Consider the following 12,311-nt stretch of genomic DNA (forward strand, 5'->3'; position numbering starts at 1 on the left):
AAGTTCTGAGGTATATGTGCAGAATGTGCAGTTTTGTTACATAGGTATACCCATGCCACGGTGGTTTGCTGCAACCATCAACCCATCAGCTACATTAGGTATTTCTCCTAATGCTATCCCTCCCCCAGCCTCCCACCTCCCAACAGGCCCCAGTGGTGTGTGATGTTCCCCTCCCTGTATCCATGTGTTCTCATTGTTCAGTTCCCACTGATGAGTGAGAAGATGTGGTGTTTGGTTTTCTGTTCCTGTGATAGTTTGCTGAGAATGATGGTTTCCAGCTTCATCCATGTCCCTACAAAGGACATGAACTCATCCTTTTATATGGCTGCATAGCATTTCATGGTGTATATGCGCCACATTTTCTTTATCCAGTCTATCATTGATGGACATTTGGGTTGGTTCCAAGTCTTTGCTATTGTGAATAGTGCTGCAATAAACATACATGTGCATGTGTCCCTATAGTAGAAGGATTTATAATCTTTTGGGTATATACCCAGTAATGGGATTGCTGGGTCAAATGGTATTTCTAGTTCTAGATCCTTGCAGAGTTGCCACACTGTCTTCCACAATGGTTGAACTAATTCACTCCCACTAACAGTGCAAAAGCGTTCCTCTTTCTCCACATCCGCTACAGCATCTGTTGTTTCCTGACTTTTTAATGATCATGATTCTAACTGGCGTAAGATGGTATCTCACTGTGGTTTTGCTTAGTATTTCTCTAATGATCAGTGATGATGAGCATTTTTACATGTTTGTTGGCTGCATAAAAATCTTTTGAGAAGTGTCTCTTCATATCCTTTGCTCACTTTTCGATGAGATTGTTTGTTTTTTTCTTGTAAATTTGTTTAAGTTCTTTGTAGATTCTAGATATTAGCCCTTTGTCAGATGGATAGATTGCAAAAATTTTCTCCCATTTTGTAGATTACCTGTTCACTCTGGTGATAGTTTCTTTTGCTGTGCAGAAGCTCTTTAGTTTAGTTAGATCCTATTGGTCAATTTTGGCTTTTGTTACCATTGCTTTTGGTGTTTTAGACATGAAGTCTTTGCCCATGCCTGTGTCCTGAATGGTATTTCCTAGGTTTTCTTCTAGGATTTTTGTGGTTTTAGGTCTTATGTTTAAGCCTTTAATCCATCTTGAGTTGATTTTTTGTATAAGGTGTAAGGAAAGGGTTCAGTTTCAGTTTTCTGCATATGGCTAGCCAGTTTTCCCAACACCATTTATTAAACAAGGAATCTTTTCCCCATTGCTTGTTTGTGCCAGGTTTGTCAAAGATCAGATGGTTGTAGATGTGTGGTGTTCTTTCTGAGGCCTCTTTTCTGTTCCATTGGTCTGTGTATCTGTTTTGGTACCAGTATCATGCTGTTTTGGTTACTGTAGCCTTGTAGAATAGTTTGAAGTCAGATAGCGTGATGCCTTCAGCTTTGTTCTTTTTCCTTAGGATTATCTTGGCTATGTGGCTTCTTTTCTGGTTCCATATGAAGTTTAAAGTATTTTTTTCCAATTCTGTGAAGAAAGGCAATGGTAGCTTGATGGGGATGGCATTGAATCTATAAATTACTTTGGGCAGTATGGCCATTTTCACGATATTGATTCTTCCTATCCATGAGCATGGAATTATTTTCCATTTGTTTGTGTCCTCTCTTATTTCCTTGAGCAGTGGTTTGTCGTTCTATTTGAAGAGGTCTTTCACATCCTTTGTAAGTTATATTCCCAGATATTTTATTCTCTTAGTAGCAACTGTGAATGGGAGCTCACTCATGATTTGGCTGTCTGTTTGTCTGTTATTGGTATATAGGAAAGCTTGTGATTTTTGCACATTGATTTTGTATCCTGAATCTTTGCTAAAGTTGCTTATCAGCTTAAGGAGATTTTGGGCTGAGATGATGGGGTTTTCTAAATATACAAGTATGTCATCTGCAAACAGGGACAATTTGACTTCCTGTCTTCCTATTTGAATACCCTTTATTTCTTTCTCTTGCCTGATTTCCCTGGCCAGAACTTCCAGTACTAGGTTGAATAGGAGTGGTGAGAGAGGGCATTCTTGTCTTACGCTGGTTTTCAGAGGGAATGCTTCCATTTTTTGCCCATTGAGTATGATATTGGCTGTGGGTTTGTCATAAATAGCTCTTACTATTTTGAGATATGTTCCATCGATACTAGTTTATTGAGAGTTTTTAGCCTGAAGGGGTGTTGCAAAGGCCTTTTCTGCATGTATTGAGATAATAATGTGGTTTTTGTCATTGGGTCTGTTTATGTGATGGATTACATTTTTTTTTTCAAGGATTAATTTAATTTTTAAAACAAATACAAGTATTGATTCACTCTTCTCAACTTGACAGTCTGCCTGTGGTATAGCTGTCAGGTAAAAACATACATCTTTACAACACTGTGGTCGCAAGTTAAAAACAAACAAATAAATACACCATTTCACAGAAAAGAAACAACATGAAAATAGCTCAAGAAATACACTAATGATCAAAAATATATGGGGAAAGAGGAACACGTAGTTTTGACTTAAATGAAGAAACCAAGAAGAAACTGGTCTATGTATGTAAATGTGCATCCTGGAAAGGCAGGTGTCAAGATTTTCGGGTAGGAATCTATATGTCTTTAATCTCCCCTATTTCCTGAATAAAAGTGACCTCTTTCAGTATTTATACTTCTTGGCTCAGACACCTACCTCATTTGGCTCTGTTTCTTACTCACTCTAGTCTCTACTTAAATGAGTCTGAAAAATTTGGCAATATAGCATAAGGAGAGAAATAATCACACATAATATTTTCATTTCTGTAGCTAGTTTAGATCAGGGTTTGTTACTAGAAAATTCCTGAAGAAAATTTCAACATTAAGTCTGTGGCCTTGCTGAACCAAGCCCTCCCCCCATTAATATTTAGAAAACACCCATTGTTTGGGCTAATAGCGTTATTGGTGGTACCTATTATATAGAGGGATACCTGAACAAAGTCTGTCTCAAAACCAGCATTAAATCACTCCCAGTTTGAAAAGAAAAAAAAGGGAGTCTAAAGTCACAAGAAGTAAAGACATATCTAGGACTCTTGTCCTTCTGGATCCACATTTCCGTCAGGGTCCTTGTCATTTTAAATGTTCTCTGCCATTTGCCACACTTGCAGGATGTTGTCTTCTGATACAGAACAAATCACCCAAGATTCACTGGGATTCCAGGAGAAATCAGACATCTTGGCAGTGTGACCACCATAAATAAACAACAACGCTGGTGGCCCATCTTCTGCATCTTCTGGGGGTTGTTCCTCTCCAATTTTACTTAAATCCCAGACATTCATTCTGTGATCAGTACCACTGGAAGCCAAAATAGCCTCATTGTGAGGTGACCACTGAACCTGGAATATTTCATCCTTATGTGACTCAAAGGAATGTAACATAAGTTTCAGATTTTTCAGATCCCACAAGGCAACAGTCTCATCAGCTGATCCTGTGGCAAGAATGAACTCAGTATAAGGATTGAAAGGCAGTTCACTTCAGCAGTGTGAGCGTCAACTGAGTGTCTTGGTTTGGAAGCATTGTTTGAATGAGTATCCCAAATCATAAGTTTCTGATCATCAGCAACTAATACAAACAGAGACTCATGGAGCAGATTTCAGGAAACATCTTCTACTACTGCTGTATGCCCTGTAAAGATGGTCTTCACATCCACCACTTTTCCCTCCTTTGGAACGGCACTGATGTCCCATAGGCAGATGGTGTGATCATCAGAAGCACCAAGTAAGTGCCCACTGAGATTTGGGTTCCAAGAAAGCCCATAGCCTTCCTTCTGATGTCCATGCAGACGCAAGTCTGGGTTGCACTCTCCAGAAAGATCTGGTTTAGAAGGATGTTTTGTATAGTCAAAGACAAGAACATCACTGGAAGCAGTCTTTGTTGTGATGATACAAGGATTCTGGGGCATATAATGGGCCCTGTTTACTTCTCCTTCATGGTTGATCTTGATTTCTATTTCAATTTTTCCACAAACTGAATGAAAACCTCCAGATTCTCCTTTCTCACTGTCATAGTATGATGCATCACACTGAGCATCACACTGATGCATCATTAGGGAGTTGCACACAAGATGGTTTTGTACATCCAATGTGAGCGTCCCCAGGACAAGTTGATGAATGCTGAAATCTTTCCCTTCAGGTCTGGTTACACCTGGAAGCCACTGGGCAGTTAGGCTGGGCCACTCCAAAGCCTGCGTCATCACCAAATCATAAAGAAAAGGGGTGTTCTTTTTCCATATTTTGTACTCCTTGTGGATCACTTGTTCTTCCACTGCATCGTCGAAGGCTGCTTCCTTGTCTGCCATGGAGAGCAGGCGAGCCAGGGGAATCCTGGAGTCAAGCATTGTGGGAGGGGCAGGGAGGCTGCAGGCTGGATTGATTTGCGTATGTTGAACCAGTCTTGCATTCCAGGTATGAAGCCGACTTCGTGGTGAATAAGCTTTTTGATGTGCTACTGGATTTGGTTTACCAGTATTTTATTGAGGATTTTCACATTGATGTTCATCAAGGATATTGGCCTGAAATTTTATTTTTTTGTTGCGTCTCTGCCAGGTTTTGGTATCAAGATGATACTCATAAAATGAGTTAGGGAAGATTCCCTCTTTTTCTATTGTTTGGAATAATTTCAGAAGGAATGGTACTAGCTCCTCTTTGTACATCTGGTAGAATTTGGCTGTGAATTCGTCTGGTCTTGGACATTTTTTGGTTGGTAGGCTATTAATTACTGCCTCAATTTCAGAACTTGTTATTGGTCTATTCAGGGATTCGACTTCTTCCTGGTTTTGACTTGGGAAGGTGTATGTCTCCAGGAATTTATCTATTTCTTCTAGATTTTCTATTTTATTTGTATAGAGGTGTTTATAGTATTCTCTGATGGTAGTTTGTATTTCTGTGGGATCAGTGGTGATATCCCCTATATCATTTTTTATTACGTCTATTTAATTCTTCTCTCTTTTCTTCTTTATTAGTCTGGCTAGCGGTCTATCTATTTTGTTGCTGTTTTCAAAAAACCAGCTCTTGGATTCACTGATTTTTTGGAAGGGATTTTCTGGTCTCTATCACCTTAAGCTCTGCTCTGATCTTAGTTATTTCTTGCCTTCTGCTAGCTTTTGAATTTGTTTGCTCTTGCTTCTCTGGTTCTTTTAATTTTGATGTTAGGTTGTCAATTTTAGATCTTTCCGGCTTTCTGTTGTGGGCATTTAGTGCTATAAATCTCCTTCTACACACTACTTTAAATGTGTCCCAGAGATTCTGGTACATTGTGTCTTTGTTCTCATTAGTTTCAAGGAACATCTTTATTTCTGCCTTCATTTCATTATTTACCCAGTAGTCATTCAGGAGCGGGTTGTTCAGTTTCCATGTAGTTGAGCGGTTTTGAATGAGTTTCTTAATCCTGAGTTCTAATTTGATTGCACTGTGTTCTGAGAGACTGTTTGTTATGATTTCCATTCTTTTGCATTTGCTGAGGAGTGTTTTACTTCCTACTATATGGTCAATTTTAGAATAAGTGTGATGAGGTGCTGAGAATAATCTATATTCTGTTGATTTAGGGTAGAGAGTTCTGTAGATGTCTATTAGGTCGGCTTGGTCCAGAACTGATTTCAAGTCCTGAATATCCTTGTTAATTTTCTGTCTCACTGATCTGTCTAATATTGACAGCGGGGTGTTAAAGTCTCCCACTATTATTGTGTGGGAATCTAAATCTCTTTGTAGGTCTCTAAGAACTTGCTTTATGAATCTGGGTGCGCCTGTGTTGGGTGCATATATATTTAGGATAGTTAGCTCTTGTTGCATTGATCCCTTTACCATTATGTAATGGCCTTCTTTGTCTCTTTTGATCTTTGTTGGTTTAAAGTCTGTTTTATCAGAAATTAGGATTGGAACTCCTGCTTATTTTTGCTTTCCATTTGCTTGGTAAATATTCCTCCATCCCTTTATTTTGAGCCTATGTGTGTCTCTGCACATGAGATGGATCTCCTGAATATAGCACACTGATGGGTCTTGACTCTTTATCCAGTTTGCCAGTCTGTGTCTTTCAATTGGTGCATTTAGCCTATTTACATTTAAGGTTAGTATTGTTATGTGTCAATTTGATCCTGTCACTATGATGCTAGCTGGTTATTTTGTCCGTTAATTCATGCAGTTTCTTCATAGTGTCGATGGTCTTTACAATTTGGTATGTTTTTCCAGTGGCTGATACTGGTTGTTCCTCTCCATGTTTAGTGCTTCTTTCAGGAGCTCTTGTAAGGCAGGCCTGGTGGTAACAAAATCTCTCAGCATTTACTTGCCTGTAACGGATTTTATTTCTCCTTCGCTTGTGAAGCTTAGTTTGGCTGGATATGAAATTCTGGGTTGAAAATTCTTTAAGAATGTTGAACATTGGCCCCCACTGTCTTCTGGCTTGTAGTTTCTGCCGAGAGATGCTCTTAGCCTGATGGCTACCCTTTGTGGGTAACCTGACCTTTCTCTCTGGCTGCCCTTAGCATTTTTTCCTTCATTTCAACCTTGGTGAATCTGATGATTATGTGTCTTGGGGTTGCTCTTCTCAAGGAGTATCTTTGTGGTGTTCTCTGTATTTCCTGAATTTTTTTTTTTTTTTGAGACGGAGTCTCGCTCTGTTGCCCAGGCTGGAGTGCAGTGGCCGGATCTCAGCTCACTGCAAGCTCCGCCTCCCGGGTTTACACCATTCTCCTGCCTCAGCCTCCCAAGTAGCTGGGATTACAGGCACCCGCCACCTCGCCCAGCTAGTTTTTTTTGTATTTTTTTAGTAGAGACGGGGTTTCACGGTGTTAGCCAGGATGGTCTCGATCTCCTGACCTCGTGATCCACCCGTCTCGGCCTCCCAAAGTGCTGGGATTACAGGCTTGAGCCACCGCGCCCGGCCCGTATTTCCTGAATTTGAATGTTGGCCTGCCTTGCTAGGTTGGGGAAGTTCTCCTGGATAATATCCTGAAGGATGTTTTCCAACTTGGTTCCATTCTCCCCGTCACTTTCAGATATACCAATCAAATGTAGATTTGGTCTTTTCACATAGTCCCATATTTCTTGGAGGCTCTGTTCCTTCCTTTTTATTCTTTTTTCTCTAAACTTGTCTCCTCGCTTTATTTCATTAAGTTGATCTTCAGTCTCTTATATCTTTTCTCCTGCTTGATCGATTCAGCTATTGATACTTGTGTATGCTTCACAAAGTTGTTGTGCTGTGTTTTTCAGCTCCATCAGGTCATTTATGTTCTTCTCTAAACTTGTTATTCTACTTAGCAATTCATCTAACCTTTTCTCGAGGTTCTTAGCTTCCTTGCATTGGGTTAGAATATGCTCCTTTAGGTCAGAGGAGTTTGTTATTACCCACCTTCTGAAGCCTACTTCTGTCAGTTCGTCAAACTCATTCTCCAGTTTTGCTTCCTGCCTGTGAGGAGTTGTGATCCTTTGGAGAAGAGGCATTCTGGTTTTTGGAATTTTCAGCCTTTTTGCACTGGTTTCTCCCCATCTTTGTGGATTTATCTACCTTTGGTCTTTGATGTTGGTGACCTTCGGCTGGGGTCTTGAGTGGACGTGCGTGCTATTCCTTTCTGTTTGTTCGTTTTCCTTCTAACATTCGGGCTCCTCTGCTGCAGGTCTGCTGGAGTTTGCTGGAGGTGCACTCCAGACCCTGTTTGCCTGGGCGTCCCAGTGGAGGCTGCAGAACAGCAAAGATTGTTGCCTGTTCTGTCTTCTGAAAGTTTTGTCCCAGAGGGCCACTTGCCAGATGTCAGCCCAAGCTCTCCGGTGTGAGGTGTCTGTCAGCCCCTACTGGGAGGTGTCTCCCAGTCAGGATACACGGGGGTCAGGGAACCCACTGAGGAGGCCGTCTGACCCTTAGCAGAGCTTGAACGTTGTGCTGGGACATCTGCTGCAGTCTTCAGAGCCGTCAGGCAGCGATGTTTAAGTCGCTGAAGTGCGCCCACAGCTGCCCCTCCCAGCAGGTGCTCTGTCCCAGGGAGAGGGGATTTTATCTATCAGTCCCTTACTGAGGTTGCTGCCTTCTTTTTAGAGATGCCCGGCCCAGAAAGCAACAATCTGGCAGTCTGGCCACCGCAGCCTTGGTGAGCTGCAGTGGGCTCTGCCCAGTTTGAACTTCCTAGTGGCCTTGATTACACTGAGGGTAAAACCTCCTACTCAAGCCTTAGTAATGGCAGACGCCCCTCCCTCTACCAAGCTCCGGCATCCCAGGTTGATCTCAGACTGCTGCTGTGCTGGCAGTGAGAATTTCAAGCCGGTGGATCTTAGTTTGCTGGGCTCTATGAGGGCGGGACCCACCGAGCCAGACCACTTGGCTCCCTGGCTTCAGTACCCCTTTCCAGGGCAGTGAATGGTTCTGTCTCGCTGGCTTTCCAGGTGCCACTGGGGTATGGAAAAGAAAACTCCTGCAGCTAGTTCGGTGTCTGCCCAAACAGCCGCCCAATTTTGTGCTTGAAACCCAGGGCCCTGGTGGGGTAGGCGCTGAACGGAATCTCCTGGCCTGCAGGTTGCGTAGACCATGGGAAAGGCATGGTATCTGGACCAGAGTGCATGGTTCCTCAGGCTTAGTCCCTCACGGCTTCCTTTGGGTAGGGGAGAAAATTCTCCAACCCCTTTCCCTTCCCTGGGGAGGTGATGCTCCACCCTGCTTCAGCTCACCCTTTGTGGGTTGCACCCACTGTCCAACCAGTCCCAGTGAGATGAACCAGGTACTTCAGTTGGAAATGCAGAAATCACCCACCTTCTGCATTGATCTTGCTGGGAGCTGCAGGCCGGAGTTGTTCCTAATGGGCCATCTTGTCAGCAATCCTCAGTACCTGTCTTTAAATCTGATTGGGGCTCTCTCCCCCTTAAATTTTTTAATGGCTTCTCATCACTTAGAAGATAAAATTCTAAAACCTTATCACATTATACTTGGTAATCTTCTGCCATGATCCATACCAGACTACTGTTTTTTAAAATGCACTGTTCTTTCTCATACCTGTGTGCTTGTACATGTGGTATTAGCTTTGTCCTGAAACTTGCTTTCTCATTTCTTCCTACAGATAATTTCTTCTCATCCTTCAAGATTTAACATATTGGATAATATAAAAAAGCTAATGTTGTTCTTAAATTAATAATCCTCTTAAACAATAAGCTTAAAAGGAAATATGCAGGATTAATAACCTCTCTAAGAGATAGGAAAGAAAATGTGAATAAATGGAGAAACATGTGATCAGGATTGGAAATACTGACTGCAATAAAGATGTGAAATATCTCCAAGTTGAAAGCATTTAATATAATCCTAGGCAAGGTTACTATATCTCTACCTGTCTACATACACAAATATTATATAAATTATTTTTAACTGAACTTTTATTCCAAAGTTCATCTGAAAGAATAGACACAAGATAGCTTCGAAAATTCTGAAGAAAAAAAGAATGAATAAAGATTTGTCCTGTGTGATGTTAACTAATTGGAAGTGTGCTACTCCTTTTTAGCTAAGGGGTAGGCACATGATGCAAGTCAAGCCACTCCTGTCTGTATCACTGTATTCCTGATCATTTTTTTGTTACACGTGACTCAACACTGGATAGATTTTTCAGCCTGTTTGCAGCGTAAGATTAGGATGAACTGCCGTAGGACTTACAATAGTGGCATTTGCAGATTTCCCTTTGGGGTCAGTCTTAAAGCAATCTCCCCCAAAGTGTAGTCCTGGGGATCAGCAGCATGAGCATCACCTGAAAACTTGCTAGAGATACACATTTCAGGCTCTCTTTCAGACCTACTGAATCAGAAACTCTGGCTAGGTCCCTGCAGTCAGTTTTACAGACCCTTGATGCACACTGAAGTTTGCGAACCTCTTTCTTCAGGAAAGAGGTTGTCATCCTCCAAAACAGCTGAAACAGATATGCCAGGCTCCCATGACACACCATCCATAGTAAGAGGCAGTGAAAGGAGAAAGCAGTGTCACGTATTAGCCCTAAATTGAAATTCACGTGGCACGCTTCCAGTCGCAGGTGTTACATTTCAATCCAGTCATTCCTCACATAGGCAGCTCCAGGGTGTGAAGCAGCTGGAATTTATTTAATTGACCATAGTTAATGAGGCTCCCAAATAACTCAACTAGAAAGGTCAGCTAGTAAATAAATTAAATATTTCCTGCTGGATCATCTGTCAGTTGATATGAATTTGTGATTGTCAAGAGATGGAACTCTTGGAACGAATACAAATTTAGCAAGGTAAAGCTGCTGGGGGAAAGCCTGCACCATCAATCCATAAGTGGTTTTTAAATCATCCTTGGTTTTTTATCATCTGAGCCACTCATCGCCTCATTAACTCTATTAGTATAGAGTTCACTGTAGTTAGTTTCCCATACCTTTTATCTTCATCAGAGGAAAACACGCATTCCCTCTAATACCCTTTTGTGGTAATACTTTTCCCTCTAATATTAATAGTCTCTAAGAAATTAAATATTGTCACTAAGAAAAACACTTCCTTGTGCAGAGTGATGGACAAAGATTCATTTGGACAAATTTAGAAGTATTTAAAGGCAGGCCGCCTTTTTGTTTTTTGTTTTTCAGGATGTTCTACAGGGAGGGACTAAGCTGAGTGTAAGCTGAGGCATACCTCTCTGGTGCAGAATTTAAACCTCAAAAAACGCAGTAATCATAATGTTACCCGTAGAGGGTCTTGACTGCAACTTGTCCAGATTCTTGGAGTTTTGAACAAAGAATCAGACAAAACACACAGCCAAGCAAGGAAAGAATGCCGCAACAAAGAGATTTATTGAAAGTGAAAGTACACTCCGCAGTGTGAGAATGGCCACAGGACTGCCACAAGGGCCACAGATACAGAATATTCTTGGGTCTGAATACCCACTAGAGGTTTTCCATTGGCCACGTGGTGCTCACCTCATGTAAGTAATGTAGTGGCCCACAATGAGTCTGATTGGTTGCGGAAAGCAGCCAAACAGAGGCTGCAGTGAGGTTACAAAGGTTACACTCCTGTGCAAATATCTGATTGGTTGTGGACAGCAACCAGTCAGAGACTGAAGTGAAGTTACGAAGTTGCACTTCTATTCAAGCATGTGATTGGTTGCAAAAAGCAACAAATTAGAGGTACTTTCAATTTCCCATTTGCCATGCAGAAAATGTGAGGGTTTGCAAAGGGAGTAGCCCTTGGTTCTTTTGTTACTTAGGCGTGGAAAGTTAGGATTTTCCTTTCAATTTAGTTCGAGGAATTCAGCATGAAATGACCTGAGGTTCCCTGTCTCCAGACTCTATTCTCTTGCCTCAATAATATAATATTTCAGTGATCACAATTAGTTTTTGAAAAGCCACAATGAGCGAAATACCAATTTTTAAAATAAAGACAGGATCATAACAATGCTGGATTCAGTCCTATCAGAGCCTCATGAGGCAAAAGGAAGAGTCAGGAATACTGACCCTGTCTCTTAAAATCACAGGTAAGTGAAGTATAAAACTAGGACCATATTCACCTGATTCATAATATAAAATTGTATTGGTGTGTGTAATATTAGTATTCTCTTATTTTCTCTTATTCTATTTCTAGGGAGATACTGACATCTCCATCATGCTGGCAATATGCTGTCCTGCTTAACCGATTCAATTATCCTTTTGAACTGGAAAAGGATTTACATTTGAAGGGTTATCACACACTCTTTCAGGGATCTTTACCCAACTATCCTAAATCAATGAAGTGCTACCTTAGCAGAACTCCGGGCCGAATCCCTTCAGAAAGACACCAAATTGGAAACCTGAAAAAATATTACCTCCTAAATGCTGCTTCCCTTCTCCCAGTATTGGCTCTGGAATTAAGGGATGGGGAGAAGGTTCTCGATCTGTGTGCTGCTCCTGGAGGCAAATCAATAGCTCTGCTGCAGTGTGCTTGTCCAGGTAGTGTGCTTTTCATTCAGTATTTGACAACTTTTTAATATCCGTATGTTACAGAGAAGTTTGAAAGTATATATGAGGACAAACATAAGATTGAGTTTGCAAACTCGGGAAGCCTGAAAACTAGGACAGTATGGAGAATAATGGAAATTTTTGCTGAGGAAGTCAGTATAAATAACATTTTTTTCAGCAACTTAATTCTAGCAGGTGATTGGAAACAAAACTTCAACATTTTGCAAATACAGATCTGTCAGATGATATGAATGCTCATAAGCCAGATAGGTTTTTTTTTTGTTTACCTTTATACTTCAGAGTCTTATATATATATCCTTGTCATACTTCTCTGCAACAAAAACATATACATTTAAAATAATTTTTTGATGTCAATAAATATAAGGTTCC

General features: G+C 41.1%; 1 protein-coding gene and 1 pseudogene across 2 annotated transcripts in view; one reads left to right on the top strand and one right to left on the bottom strand.

Moving 5' to 3' along the window:
* NSUN3 (NOP2/Sun domain family, member 3) overlaps positions 1–12,311 on the top strand; it is a 66,087-nt gene that overhangs the window by 10,582 nt on the left and 43,194 nt on the right. The window contains exon 3 of the mRNA XM_011927611.1: positions 11,569–11,912. Within this exon, the coding sequence (XP_011783001.1) occupies positions 11,569–11,912 (344 nt within the window). The remainder of the gene's footprint in view (positions 1–11,568; positions 11,913–12,311) is intronic.
* LOC105501639 lies at positions 2,940–4,322 on the bottom strand (annotated as a pseudogene). The gene has a single exon (XR_001000217.1). The product of XR_001000217.1 is annotated as a histone-binding protein RBBP4 pseudogene (transcript).

Source organism: Colobus angolensis, unplaced genomic scaffold, assembly GCF_000951035.1.
Source record: "Colobus angolensis palliatus isolate OR3802 unplaced genomic scaffold, Cang.pa_1.0 Scaffold73, whole genome shotgun sequence".
NCBI lineage: Eukaryota > Metazoa > Chordata > Mammalia > Primates > Cercopithecidae > Colobus > Colobus angolensis.